At 35.3% G+C, this 15,984-nt stretch overlaps 1 protein-coding gene across 1 annotated transcript; it reads right to left on the bottom strand.

The window, feature by feature from the left end:
• Positions 1–3,374: 3,374 nt before the first annotated feature.
• On the bottom strand, positions 3,375–15,984 carry LOC132741998 (proteasome subunit beta type-7-like). The gene is made up of 8 exons (XM_060730274.1): positions 15,829–15,984; positions 14,124–14,205; positions 12,510–12,607; positions 11,499–11,639; positions 10,403–10,518; positions 8,326–8,384; positions 5,059–5,210; positions 3,375–3,951 (listed from the first exon to the last, which is right to left on the bottom strand). The coding sequence occupies exons 1-8, from the start codon at positions 15,933–15,935 to the stop codon at positions 3,834–3,836; spliced, it is 873 nt and encodes a 290-aa protein (XP_060586257.1). The 5' UTR covers positions 15,936–15,984; the 3' UTR covers positions 3,375–3,833.

Consider the following 15,984-nt stretch of genomic DNA (forward strand, 5'->3'; position numbering starts at 1 on the left):
TCCAGAACGTTATTTTTCATGATCTTAAATATTCAATAATAAAACGTTTATAACCGGAATTTAGTACATAGCATAAAGGGATGAATGATTGAAAATAATCTAATGCCCAGAAAATAACCGATTTCCAACATAATGATGTTAGAATTTTTTTTGGCGGGAAAGCATTACAGTAAGACTACATTGAACTCTTGCCAAAGTATTTTATACAACTATTCATGCATTGAAAGTCAAAACCACATTTTAGTTTCACATAATATAGTATAGATGTTTATCATTTGCTATAATTATGTTATGTAAAGGGACAAGCTCGTCAGTTGTATTTTAATCATTACACCTATAGTAACCTACAGGTGTGGGAGGCAAACTATTTTGGTTTCCGCCGGCAGTATGGGCGTGTTACCTGTACTTGTAACATCTGGTAATTCTCTGTTAATGTATTGTTATTATCCTAAAGTCTGCTCTACGCATGTTTGTATATTGTTATTATCCTAGAGTCTGCTCTACGCATGTTTGTATATTGTTATTATCCTAGAGTCTGCTCTACGCATGTTTGTATATTGTTATTATCCTAGAGTCTGCTCTACGCATGTTTGTATATTGTTATTATCCTAGAGTCTGCTCTACGCATGTTTGTATATTGTTATTATCCTAGAGTCTGCTCTACGCATGTTTGTATATTGTTATTATCCTAGAGTCTGCTCTACGCATGTTTTCTTTACAGATGTAATATTTTAATATTTTTATATTGTGGAAGTATTAAATGTACTTTAAAACACTTCTTCCGTGTTGTTTCTTTTTTTAATACACTTGTTACTATATATAGTCACAAAATTGCCCAGTATTTCAACTGATTATGAGCGACAGATTATGAGTTTGCGGCTCGGATCTTATAACTGATAATCATAATCAGCCCGCTGAACAACGAGAGTATGTGCACAAACTGAAACAATGACGTCACATTTTATGTTATCAAATCAGCTTGCTGTGAAAGTAGGATTGAAGCACGTATAGCTTGATTTTAGAATTAGAACATAAGGCTGTCCTTAAAAAAATGTTTGTTTGCAGTAACCCGACCCAGAATTTTCAAGGTGGGTAGGTAGGTCGATTTATTTTTTAATTTTTTTTTATTGAACTGTACTCCCAAATAAACAAGGAATTTCAAAATGCTGGACAATAATAATATAGGCTTTGATAATCTGGTAACAATTAATAAATTGATAACTGAATTCTAATTTAATAAGAACTACATTTTATTTCTTCTATTAACCTTTAAAAGAACGAAAACAAAGCACAAGGCATAATTTTCTGATTCAAAAAAAATAATATTTTTTATCCAGACCATGGAAAAAATTTTGAGTAGGGGCAAATTTTGTGAGTGGGTCGTGTTACTGCAAACAAACATTTTTTTCAGAATGGCCTAAGCCTAATTTCCACAAACACAGTGGAAAGTCTTCTAACAACTCTGGCATTTAAGGCCCCTGTGACCTTGACATAGTGACCCTATAAACTACAGGGGTCATCTACTAGTTATGACCAATCAGTATGTGAAATATGAAGTCTTTGTGATATATAGTTTTCAAGATAATGAGCAGAAACCACGTGGTCTACAGACAAACAGACCAACATTTGCAAAGGGGGGGCATAAAAATTAAAGTGCTTCTGTAAGATCTATCAAGTGTATTAAGACATTAATACATGTCATAGATTGGCCAGGTGTGCAGTATTAACTCTGTTGTGGCTATAATTAATCTCCACGCAGTGATCTCCCCTTAATTCTTCAGTGTAGATCTCTGCCACCAGGGTCCAATATATCAGAATTTCTGATATACTTTTTTTTTTCATTGTTTTATCTACAGCTTTTATCTATCAGTAAAAAAAATCTCATTGAAAAAAAAAACAATGTTTATGAATAAATAAATAAATAATATGAATATTTAGAAATGCTTTTAACAAGAGCCATGTTAGCATGGAATGTGTTTGCTGATTAGAAGAATGTATATGTAGTAGAGCAGAATAATTCAAGTTAAAGAGGGCTTTTGGAAATGAAAACTGATGGCTGAAGTGATTACAGATTTGAAACCAATGTGAATACTGATGGCTGAAAATAACAAAGGGCAATAACTGAAAAATAATGCAGGATAGGTTATCATTCTTGCGCACTACACTCCTCCTGACTGAGTGAGATCTATCCACCCATGAAGTTTCAAGTGTATATCTCAAAGGCTTTTTGAGTTATGCTCTGGACAAAAATTAAGTATGAAAATTAACAAAGGGCAATAACTCCAAAATTATGAATGGTAGAGCTATCATTCTTGTGCACTGCACACCTCCTGAGTGAGATCTATCAACCCATGAAGTTTCAAGTGTATATCTCAAAGGCTTTTCGAGTTATGCTCTGGACAAAAATTAAGTTTGGAAAATAACAAAGGGCAATAACTGAAAATTAATGCAGGGTAGGTTATCATTCTTGTGTGCTGCACTCCTCCTCAATGAGATCTATCCACCTATGAAGTTTCAAGATGATATCTCTAACACTTTTTGAGATATGCTCCGGACAAAAAGTATGAAAAATAACAAAGGGCAATAACTCAAAATTTATAAAGGGTAGAGTTATCATTCTTGCACACAGCATTTCTCCTCAATAAGATCTATCCACCTATGAAGTTTTATGTTGACATCTCAAAGACTTTTTGTGTTATTCTCCACTCAGGTGAAAAATTAAGTATGAAAATTAACAAAGGGCAATAACTGCAAAATTATGAATGGTAGAGTTATCATTCTTGTGCACTGCACACCTCCTGAGTGAGATCTATCAACCCATGAAGTTTCATGTTGATATCTCAAAGGCTTTTTGAGTTATGCTCTGGGCAAAAATTAAGTTTGGAAAATAAAGGGCAATAACTGAAAAATAATGCAGGGTAGAGTTATTATTCTTGTGCACTGCACTCCTCCTCAATATGATCTATCCACCTATGAAGTTTCAAGTTGATACCTCAAATACTTTTTGAGATATGCTCCGGACAAAAATGTCGGACGGACGGATGGGAGGACAGACGAACAGACCATTTCTATATCCCCCGCCTTTCAGCAGGGGATAAAAAGTGTGCAATATTAACTCTGCCATGACTATGATTTGAACAGTCTGCAGTATTAACTATGTTGTAACCACGAGTCAAAGAACAATACAAGTGCAATAATTTACTCTTTACCACACACATTATATATAAACTCAGAAATTAAGTTCTGCAGTATTAACTCAGTTGTGGCCATGATTCAAACACACAGCTATAGGTCTGATTGCTTTCACTTCGTAAGTTAAACTAACAAAACCATTGAGAATTTTCATAGTAAAATATATAACAAACAACTTGGACTTCAGACAATAAATTTATGTGTAGATAGCACTTTCAATGACAAAATGTTCCCCTTGCACATACATTGTTTTAATAATCCAGGATTTAATTGTTGTAATAAATCCGCAGACCAAGTCTTGCATGCTGCTGTTCTGGCATAAAAAAATTAATACAAATGGAAATCATTATTAAAAGAATGAATTTAATTTATTAAGAAAAATTAATTGATTCTAAATTGAATACTTATATATCACTAAAAGAGTTTTTAAATCATATATGGAACCAGTCATAAACTAAAATGAGAACCAATTTTTGTTTTTAAACTGACCAATCGTAGTGCTCCAATGTAAGGCTGTGCCACTATCTTCACCATTACAAACAATAATTAACTTTTAACTTTTTTTTCCTATTAGTTCAGATGAGTTTTAATGTTAAGAAGTTCAGTAATGTCCACAATAAATCACAGAAGAATTATTTCCATCACGCTGTATCCATGGCCGAGGCACTGACCTCTGTAGACACGACATCAAATGGAATTTTCTTCACCTCTGTACTTATAATGGCTGTACTTCCTCTCTTGAATCCATAGTTACCTTCCCTGTTAACAGACAATTAGTGTAATAGTATATTAAATCAGAATCAGACAATTAGTGTAATAGTACATTAAATCAGAATCAGACAATTAGTGTAATAGTACATTAAATCAGAATCAGACAATTAGTGTAATAGTACATTAAATCAGACAATTAGTGTAATAGTACATGAAATCAGAATCAGACAATTAGTGTAATAGTACATTAAATCAGACAATTAGTGTAATATTACATTAAATCAGACAATTAGTGTAATAGTACATTAAATCAAATATGAGTAAATCCTGTATTTATGGAAAAAAATTGAATATCCTCTATGTATTGATGTAAGTTAACAATGTGCCGATCATAAAACAACATTTAGGAGAAACTAACCAGTATCAAATGATCATATACCTTGTCTCAATAACTTAATATATCATATTTCTATAGAGACTGCTGCACAGGTTTGTAAGATACATGAGAACATGACCAACAAAACATGAATAAACAATCATTATTAATGGTGGTGGTGGTATTGGTAGTTATCACTCTGGATTATGGCAGTAAGCCACGTTGAATTTACCAGACCACAGTTCAGCCACTGCATCATTCCTGGGCAGGCTGTCAAACAGTTTATCAGTACTAGTTGCCTTCACTTTCGTAAGGAACTGATTACGTCTGTACATGCTAGAGCAGGGGTACAGAGCAAATGACCATAGAATTGGATGACATTACACTATCCAGGAATCTAACCCAGGTTCGCCCGATTCACAGTCCAACACTCTTCCTATTGAGCTATCAAGACAGCTATAAACAAGATTATGACCCGTTAGTCTCTTATATAAAAGACTGTAGGATACCAGGGAATTTTTGGTCTCATTCTAAAATTCTATCATTTTCTTTGTATAGTTTTTATATCACACAATGATAAGGCATTTTAGAAGATCTAAGATCTACTGGCACATGTTAATACAATTCACAACTGAAATTCAGTTTAATTTTATCGTCTTGCAATATCCAGAATGTTGAAGGCTTTATATTAATTTTGCTCATTGTAACAGTCTGAAAACAAAAACAACATTGTAATAGCTTAAAAACAAGAAAACTTAAAATATGTTTATTTCACTGACCGTTGTCCTTTCACATTAGCCTCGTCATAGGGGCGAAGATATTCTACCTTTCCCTCGGTGATAACACACAGATCTATATTAGATCCTGATCCTAGATCGTTGAATATACCCGCGGCGATAGCATCTCGTACAAGTTTCAATGCCTCCGCTTTCTACAAGTAAAAACATTGTACAATAATACAGACATTAATGTATCTTTTGAGTACAAATATCTGTCACAATTATAACAATTTAGTTCCAGATTAAACAACATCAAATTACATTAGTTATACAGTGTACAAGTTTCAATGCCTCCGCTTTCTACAATTAAAAACATCGTACAATAATATAGACATTAATGTATCTCTATAATACAAATATATTTCACATTATTATTATATAACAATTAACGTCCAGATTAAACAACGCCAAATTACATTAATTAGAGAGGATGAGTTAAGTTAAGACATGAAATAACTTAATGACATAACAGTATCAATTTATTCACTCTCTATTTACAATGTTTTTACATTTTATAACCAGCACTTTTAAACCAAGTGTATAATTATATGTTAATAGTCATTAAATAAAAAAGAAAACTATCGTGTAACAATGACTCCCCTATCTGTTTATAAATTAATTAATCACTAAGGCTTTTCAGCCTTCTTGACTATATTCCTAAGCATTTGAACTTGAACTTGAACTGTGCATTATTCTACAACAATATACTCAAAATTGATATTTATTTCCATTCTAACATGCTTTAAGAAAGCAAATTGATAAAAATATATTGAACTACACTGAGCGTAGAAGTAATTTTCCACCATTTGGTTTATTTATGTCATATGTGACGTTACATCGTATGCCTATCAAAAAGGATTATCTACCATTATCACCGGTGCTAGAACAAGAGCTGTCAGTAGGACAGCAACGCTCGACTATTCTTAGTGCTTGATAGTAAAAAAAATGCTTGATACAGTTACCTCCTCCTGTTTACAGGTTGGGGTCATGATAATGAACAAGTGTGCAAAGTTTCAAAGCCATAATATGTCAATGGACTTTGAAAATATTTGAACTATTACAAAAACTTTAACGTAAATTCTAAGTCAAAAAAGGGGCATAATTCTGTCAAAATGCTTGATAGAGTTACCTCCTCCTGTCTACAGGTTGGGGTCATGATGGTGAACAAGTGTGCAAAGTTTCAAAGCCATATGTCAATGGACTTTGAAAATATTTGAACTATTACAAAAACTTTAACGTAAATTCTAATTCGAAAAAGGGGCATAATTCTGTCAAAATGCTTGATAGAGTTACCTCCTCCTGTCTACAGGTTGGGGTCATGATGGTGAACAAGTGTGCAAAGTTTCAAAGCCATATGTCAATGGACTTTGAAAATATTTGAACTATTACAAAAACTTTAACGTAAATTTTAAGTCGAAAAAGGGGCATAATTCTGTCAAAATGCTTGATAGAGTTACCTCCTCCTGTCTACAGGTTGGGGTCATGATGGTGAACAAGTGTGCAAAGTTTCAAAGTCATATGTCAATGGACTTTGAAAATATTTGAACTATTACAAAAACTTTAACATAAGTGGTTACGCCGACGCCGACGCTCGGGTGACTGCAATAGCTCTACTTATTCTTATCGAATAGTCGAGCTAAAAACCTGTCTTAACACCCCCATGTAAGACAAGTTGCATCTTTAAATGACGTCATTGCTGCACGCCTTTATTGAATGAATTACGTTGTTAGGATCACGTCATTTTAGTCATTTTACCGTTATGAATGAAGATGTAAGTTCATACGCTACTATATAAACAAGCAATTATCATAGTATTGCAAGCAATCCGTAAGTCGCCTACCGGTTAGAACCCCATCAACATTCTGAAGGGCCATTGGCCATTCACTAATGTTTCAATTTTTCTATATTTTAAGTAAAATTGTTGGAAAAGTTCTTTAAAAGTGATCACAGGAAACAGTTTTTATGAACAGACGGACTGAGGGACACTCTAAAGTTAATATTTGAAACATCCCTGTTACCAAAATATAACATTTTTTAAAAGCAAAATTCTTAAAGAGGAGATAACTCTTGAATTAAAGATGCAATTTCATAAAAAAAATTCAGCTCTTTTTTACTAATCACAAATAATGTTATATTTGCCATGTTTTAACCCTATTTGTTGCCAAGGCAACCAATATTTTTTCAAAATAGGGAAAACAGATAAAACATGCATAATCTCAAGACTGTAATCTACCCATATGTCAAGTTTCATAAAAATATTTCCAGTACTTATTGAGTTATCACTGGATTCAGTGTATGTGTAAAATTTGCCATATTTTCAGTCTATTTGTTGCCATAGCAACCAGAATTTTCAACATAGGAAGAAAGGAAAAAGACGTGCATAATCTCCAGACTGCCATCTACCCATATTTCAAGTTTCATAAAAATATTACCAGTACTTTTTGCGTTATCACTGGATCCAGTTTATGTGTAAAATTTGCCATATTTTAAGCCTATTTGTTGCCATAGCAACCAGAATTTTCAACATAGGAAGGGAAGAAAAAGACGTGCATAATCTCCAGACTGCCATATACCCATATTTCAAGTTTCATAAAAATATTTCCAGTACTTTTCAAGTTATCACTGGATCCAGTTTATGTGTAAAATTTGCCATATTTTTAGCCTATTTGTTGCCATAGCAACCAGAATTTTCAACATAGGAAGAAAAGAAAAAGACGTGCATAATCTCCATACTGCCATCTATCCATATATCAAGTTTCATAAAAATATTTCCAGTACTTTTCAAGTTATCGCGGGATCCAGTTTTGTGGATGGACGGACTGACGGACTGACAGACAGACGGACAGACGGACGGAGGGTAAACCTAAAGTCCCCTCCGGTAAACCGGTAGGGGACTAAAAAGTGTGTAATGAGAATATCAATTTTCGTTATTTCTGTTCTGCAAACAATTGACATGTAATATGCAAGAGAAAGAATCAAACACCGGCTGTCTGTACAGACAGGAATATCTAGCTCTCAGGTAACTGTTTAGCGGAAACTCGGCAGAGCCTCATTACCGCCGTAAACAGTTACCCTCGAGCAATATATTCCGATCTGTACGGACAGTCAGTGTATGTGACGTCATATGATGTGTACGCATTGTTTTTTATGCTGTGCATATATTGTGTAATAATACACTTTATTGCCATATTTTCTAATAGGAAAATAATGTAAAGAGTGTTAGAATATATGATACTAATACACTGAATCTAATCTCCAACTACATACCTCCATATTAGGTTTAAATCCTGCTTCAAACGTTGCCATAGCAGCCAGTGATCCAGAACCTGTAATTACAAAATCATCAGTAATATATACCTGGCATTATGTAGACACAAAAAAATACTTGTGTTTAAATTTCTATGTTTTCCAAAATAATATTCGCTAACAGTAACTGAAATAAAAGCTTAACTGTTAACACATGTTCCTTCTTATTATTAAGATATTGTGTGTTTCGTGCATTATTAAGTTTCAACTGCATTGCATCCGGTCAGGTCATGTATCTGTTTGGCATGTGGATGTGCCACCTGGTCTGGTCATGTATCTGTTTGACATGTGGATGTGCCACCTGGTCTGGTCATGTATCTGTTTGGCATGTGGATGTGCCAGCTGGTCTGGTCATGTATCTGTTTGACATGTGGATGTGCCAGCTGGTCTGGTCATGTATCTGTTTGACATGTGGATGTGCCAGCTGGTCTGGTCATGTATATGTTTGGCATGTGGATGTGCCAGCTGGTGTGCTTAATTATGTATCTGTTTGGCATGTGGATATGCCAGCTGGTCTGGTCATGTATCTGTTTGACATGTGGATGTGCCAGCTGGTCTGGTCATGTATCTGTTTGACATGTGGATGTGCCAGCTGGTCTGGTCATGTATCTGTTTGGCATGTGGATGTGCCAGCTGGTCTGGTCATGTATCTGTTTGGCATGTGGATGTGCCAGCTGGTCTGGTCATGTATCTGTTTGCATGTGGATGTGCCAGCTGGTCTGGTCATGTATCTGTTTGACATGTGGATGTGCCAGCTGGTCTGGTCATGTATCTGTTTGGCATGTGGATGTGCCAGCTGGTCTGGTCATGTATCTGTTTGGCATGTGGATGTGCCAGCTGGTCTGGTCATGTATCTGTTTGACATGTGGATGTGCCAGCTGGTCTGGTCATGTATCTGTTTGGCATGTGGATGTGCCAGCTGGTCTGGTCATGTATCTGTTTGACATGTGGATGTGCCAGCTGGTGTGGTCATGTATCTGTTTGGCATGTGGATGTGCCAGCTGGTGTGTCATGTATCTGTTTGACATGTGGATGTGCCAGCTGGTGTGCTGGTCATGTATCTGTTTGCATGTGGATGTGCCAGCTGGTCTGGTCATGTATCTGTTTGACATGTGGATGTGCCAGCTGGTCTGGTCATGGTATCTGTTTGAACATGTGGATGTGCCAGCTGGTCTGGTCATGGATCTGTTTGACATGTGGATGTGCCAGCTGGTCTGGTCATGTATCTGTTTCGACATGTGGATGTGATGTGCCAGCTGGTCTGGTTATGTATCTGTTCGACATGTGGATGTGCCAGCTGGTCTGGTCATGTATCTGTTTGACATGTGGATGTGCCAGCTGGTCTGGTCATGTATCTGTTTGGCATGTGGATGTGCCAGCTGGTCTGGTCATGTATCTGTTTGACATGTGGATGTGCCAGCTGGTCTGGTTATGTATCTGTTGGCATGTGGATGTGCCAGCTGGTCTGGTCATGTATCTGTTTGACATGTGGATGTGCCAGCTGGTCTGGTCATGTATCTGTTTGACATGTGGATGTGCCAGCTGGTCTGGTCATGTATCTGTTTGACATGTGGATGTGCCAGCTGGTCTGGTCATGTATCTGTTTGGCATGTGGATGTGCCAGCTGGTCTACTTATGTATCTGTTTGGCATGTGGATGTGCCAGCTGGTCTGGCTCTATACTGGTAGCAAACAGTAATAAGTTTCAGTTCCCGCAGGTAAAGTATCTCCTATTATCACATAAACTACGGCACAGGAATGAAATAAAGCCATTTAATAAATACGATGTTACACTTTGACGTGACGTCATATACGTTATATACAAACATTGGAAAGAACACACTTTTTAACTGTAAACCATTCTTTTATAATTTACTTATGTGATAAATAGAATATTATATTTGTGTACATTCAAAACCAAATTTATTGAACTTGTTGAATAATTACTATTTAAGATTGTCCAAATAAAACCTAAACCTTTCAAATATCAACAAATGATGAGGAGCCCTGGAAATATAAAGACTAAAACATTCACATACCCATAGTAACATATGGTAGTTTATCTGTAGAACCGTGTGGATGTATAGAATACAGGTGTGGTCCCGTTACATCAACCCCGCCCAAAACTAGGGCAGCACTGATATAACCTTGATATCTGAAAATACATGTACAACAAAACATTTCAACACTTATGTCTCTATATTTTCTAAAACCAATTCAATACTGTTCATTACATCTATTCATGGCTTATATAAAACAAGGAATGTGTAGTTAATCCTGACACAATGCAGAATATTTTTCTAAAATAAACAAAAAAAGTTAGTAAATATAACCAAAGTTAAATCTGAATATTAATATTTGTATTCAACTTAGATTCAACTGAAGTTTCTACAATAATTTTAATAATCAATATAGAGCTAGCTAAGATTTCACCTTAGTTTCTAGTTCTATATGAATTAAATTACTGCTTTTACCTTAGTTTCTACTTCTATTTGAATAAAATTACTGCTTTTACCTTAGTTTATATTTCTATTTGAATAAAATTACTGCTTTACCTTAGTTTCTACTTCTATTTGAATAAAATTACTGCTTTCACCTTAGTTTCTACTTCTATCTGAATATGATTACTGTCTTTTACCTTAGTTTCTACTTCTATTTGAATTAAATTACTGCTTTAACCTTAGTTTCTACTTCTATATGAATAAAATTACTGCTTTTACCTTAGTTTATATTACTATTTGAATAAAATTACTGCTTTTACCTTAGTTTCTACTTCTATTTGAATAAAATTACTGCTTTTACCTTAGTTTCAAGTTCTTTATGAATATCATTACTGATTGTGAGCATTCTTGATAATTCTCAGTGCTTGATAGTGATACAAGAGCTTGGTTAATGTAGAAGTTCAAAAAGAAGTCTTAATTCTGTCAAAATCCATGAGTTATGGGCCTTGAACAGTAACTTCTTTATATGCTCTCAAATAAGTGTCCAATTTTCAACCCATTCCCTTTTAGGAATTTTGGAGATACCAATTTGCATGCAAAAACTTAAACAAAGTGGGACGCTGACACCTGGGTGTGTACAAAACCTCTCCCTATTCTTGTTATAAGTGAGCAAAAAATTCATTTGTAAATTTACCTGAATAACATCTGTTTAAGAAGCCTGTTGGCTGTAGCAACACGTGGTGTTCTGCCTGTATTTAATTTGTGAAGATCTAATTGTGAGGCGATCATCTGCGTGGTCATTTCCGTATCTGCTGCAGTACCAGCCCCACAACAACTGTAAACATAACACACATTATAAATGCATGTAATCATTATTTTGTGTTATCAGGGTTCAAACAGAAAACTGTAAACAAAATTCAATGACTTTACAAAGGCTTTTTAAGGCATATTTTGCCATTTCTTCTTCAAGGACATGTCCTGCAAATGATGTATATTTCAAGCAAAGATGGCAAAGTTTTCTACCTTAGAGCACACTGTATACTTCAGACATATCCTGTAGTTTTATTGTGGATGTTCCCTATGTCATTGCTTTTCAGTGCACTTTACTTCACCCCCCTCTTATATCATTTTTTTCAATTATCTTTATGCATATCAGCCATTAATCAGCAATGGGCCTTTCACACATCTATCAGAAACAAAGACCTTCAAGAATTTTTCTTCAAAATCAAGTCCTTTCTAAGTACTTTTTCAAAAACACCTTTAATTTATGTATTTTTCAAGACACAGATCATTTTCAAGAACATAACAAGGCCTATATGAAAACCCTGACGTATTTTAAATACATGTAAACATAACAAACATTATATTTCATACTGCATGTTTATAATGTTACTTTTCATTGGACAATTCTGACATTGATAACATAACATAACATATATTTTATTCAACATAAAATTATATAAACTATATAAACTATATACATGTATACAGCTGCTGTCAATTTATGAGATAATGTCATTATTCTGTAATAAATGAAGTTTACTGTATTATAAATTCTGGATGACGAAAGTCTACCTTTAGGCCATTGTGACAGTCTTTGAATTTACCAGGCAGATGTGTTGTTTTTTGGGGTTTTTTGCTGTTTTTTGGGTTGGGGTGGGGTGGGGTTGGATGGGGGTCTAAAACAGAAAATAATGGAACTTACTACATGTTGTCGGCTAGGTAATGTATTTTACTACAGTTTTTATCAGCAACAATTGTGTCTTCTGTTGCCCTTGTATCGGCCCCCAGAACAACTCCATCCTGAAAGTAACATTTAAATTCTGTATTATAATATTGTCAATAATGTATTCATACAATTTTTTTTTGAACTTGTAACAGAAATAAGCCCATACATCTAATTCTTGTATAAAGGTCTTTCCCCAACTCTATCTCTAGCAAATGGTGGCAACATGTATAATAATTTTTGTTGTTTTAGGTTTTATTTATACTGGGCGCCGGTTTCCCATATGTCCCAGACTAATTGGCCTCTATTACGATTGCTGGTCGTAGAGCCTGCAACGGAGGACTTATTAGCCTGCAACGTCGTCGATGTCGTAGAGCTGCGACAGAGGTCTTTTCATGCTGTCGTTCACCGTAGACCTTCTCTAGGACCCAATTCCTCGCTTCTTGAACAATGGTTGACAATAGAGGAAAGGCACCTCTTCTGGGAGCAGCAGCTCTCTTTAGGGTCACACCCCTAGCCGTTGGTTAGGTCACACCAGCTAAGTGACCTAACTAGGTCACCCATCTGGTGTGACCTATGCCTTCCGAGCGACGTGCATGCCGCGAAGGGAAGTCGGAAGATGTATAATAAACCTCAGGGTGTGGTTAATATACATGCATAATACACCTAGGGGTGTGGCCAATATACATGTATAATAAACCTAAGGGTGTGGTTAATATACATGTATAATGCACAGAGGAGTGGTTCATATACATGTATAATAAACCTAAGGGTGTTGATAATATATATGTATATAAGAGCTAGTGTTTCTATTAGTATTAAGAATCACTGATTCCAGCATGTTTTTGTTTGTTTTTACATAATTAATTTATATACTGATGAAGGTCTTGAAAGACCTAAACAGGTAGTTCCTTGAATAAACCAGTTAACAAGCCATCCTGTTGTTTGATGTGTGTTTTCTCCTCTTGATTTACTTGTTGATTTATAATTTATTCAAGTTTGATAGTGTAGGAAGCTTACAGACACACTCTCAAATTTATCCATTCCTGGAACCAACCAGTACTGAGCAATGAGTGTAAAGTTTCTTGCTCAAGGAAAAAAAGACTACCCCCTTGTAGGATTTGAACTCACGCATATTGATTCTTAAATTACTAGTCTGATGTGTTAACTACTCTGCCATGTCCCCACTTATATCAACACTAACACAATATTTGTGTCGAATATTGAATACTGCTGAAGCCAGGCTTGGGGTGGAGAGATGTTGCAGTTGTACATTATCTCTCATGAACATACACAATCAAACTGAGTCTGCAATATAAAATTGTTGTTACACAGATAGGGCAATGTGATAGTCTACCGTACAGCAATGTGATAGTCTACCTTACAGCAATGCGATAGTCTACCTTACAGCAATATGGTAGTCTACCTTACAGCAATGCGATAGTCTACCTTACAGCAATATGATAGTCTACCTTACAGCAATGCGATAGTCTACCTTACAGCAATATGATAGTCTACCTTACAGCAATATGGTAGTCTACCTTACAGTAATATGGTAGTCTACCTTAGACAAAAAATAACTAGATAAACTACCTTGTAAATGATGCCAGCTATTGTGGTTCCAGTTTTATATGCTGTTGGAGCTTTCAGTCCTATTTTCTCTAAATGGCGGTTTCTGAAAAGAGTAAAAGATTAAATATTATACAACAAGAATTTGTAACAGAGTTACCAACGTCCTGTCCCCCGCCTAAGGGAAGGCAGAAGCATAAAATTGTGCTATTTCAAAAGATTGAGGTATGGATCAGGACCAAGGCATCTAACAGTTGTGTAAGACAGGCTGTCTTATTATGCCTAAACAGAACATTTTAGCTAAGTTATTTCAAAATTCTTTGATGGGACAAACAGATGGAGTCCATTTCTACATCCCCCTTTTTTCTTCCAAAACGCAGGAAACAATTATCCTATACAGAGTTTATCTCTAATACTTTTGAAGTTATTCTCTGGATACAAAAACACAGACTATGATATATTTTAATTGTAAGTGTGACCTTTTAAGACCAAACTCATAATGTACCCTATAACAGACACTATTATTCTTTGCCTTGACCTTAGTGTAGGCGACTGGTTATTGCACATGGCACAATGTATTTACAAAATCCCTTGATCTATGAAGAAGTTATCAACCGGACACAAAATATACCCTATAACAGACTATGTTAATATTTGACCTCTAGGTGTGATCTTGACCTTAGAGGTAGGGGTGCAGGTGTTGCGCATGACACATCATCTTATTATTGTGACTATTTGTGCCAAGTTTTTTCAAAATCCATTGATCTATGAAGAAGTTATAGACCTGACATAAAATACATCCTATAATAGACTATGTTAATTTTTGACCTCTAAGTGTTACCTTGAACTTGGAGGTAGGGATACAGGTGTTTCACATGACATATTGCAGGGCTCTCGATTGACACGGGTATCCGGGTTTTGACTCATGAAAATCAGGAAATGCTCACATTTGACATGTGATAAAATCTGCACAAGAGTCAATTTGCCACGCTATGCATTAATTATTACCTGCAATCCACTCCTAATCACCTATTTAATCCTACATATGTTTAAATCACACTCAATTAAAAATGTCAACAGGCAGTTTAAGTTGTGTATAAAGTGCTTTACACACAGCCGTTTTACTCCATTTACAAAATCTTTCGATAAATTCAAACATGGCCCCAGCTTTGCCGTGTGCAAAATGTGCTGCGCTTTGAAGATGGGAACCAGTCAGCTATTCGGTAATATGTTGGCAATCTCCTGGTTTAGACCCCTATGTATTTTTTAGGAGTAAAACTTCCATATAATACACTAAAGAAAACGGAATGAACCTTATATATACTCCTGGTTTAGACCCCGGGGTCTAATCCAGCATATAGCCAACAAATGTACATTTCATTTGGATTTCAAACTCATGAAACTAAAGGCGTTTTAATCTCCACAACCCAAGTGTCTGTGGCATTGAACAGATATTAGAAAGATCTACTCATGTTAGAGTACCAAGTAAGATTTGACTTTCCGCGTACAAGGTATCTACCAGTATCTTATGATATAACACTATTCTGTGACTGAGTAGTGTCTTTTGTTAAAACACGCAAACGGCAAAGTGACTTGCACATTTTGTAAACGTTATGAATTTTGCTACTAAGTACATCCTATTTACTAACTCAAATAAAACACGGATTTCATAGATTAATTTCGCGCTAAATTATAAACTTTCTGATGATTTCAAGATAAATATACAAACCTGGAGCAATTTTCAAATGAAAATCCCGGCTTTTCGACATCGACAGCAGCCATGTTTGCGAAATTGTTAATATTGGTTACTTCTCTTTGATGACTAAAATATATCATGCGCGTTTTCGGGAACCAGCATTTTTCAGCTTGCTATAAGCCGTTCATC

Source organism: Ruditapes philippinarum, unplaced genomic scaffold, assembly GCF_026571515.1.
Source record: "Ruditapes philippinarum isolate M1 unplaced genomic scaffold, ASM2657151v2 ctg1205_1_1_1_1, whole genome shotgun sequence".
NCBI classification, from domain to species: domain Eukaryota; kingdom Metazoa; phylum Mollusca; class Bivalvia; order Venerida; family Veneridae; genus Ruditapes; species Ruditapes philippinarum.

Excerpts from the sequence above, each read along its gene's own strand:
- LOC132741998 (XM_060730274.1), bottom strand. The coding sequence starts at position 15,935 with ATGATATATTTTAGTCATCAAAGAGAAGTAACCAATATTAACAATTTC. Across the intron at positions 14,206-15,828 it reads TCATTTGAAAATTGCTCCAG|AAACCGCCATTTAGAGAAAA; the intron begins GTTTGTATATTT and ends TACTCTTTTCAG. Across the intron at positions 5,211-8,325 it reads GATTTAAACCTAATATGGAG|AAAGCGGAGGCATTGAAACT; the intron begins GTATGTAGTTGG and ends TTTTACTTGTAG.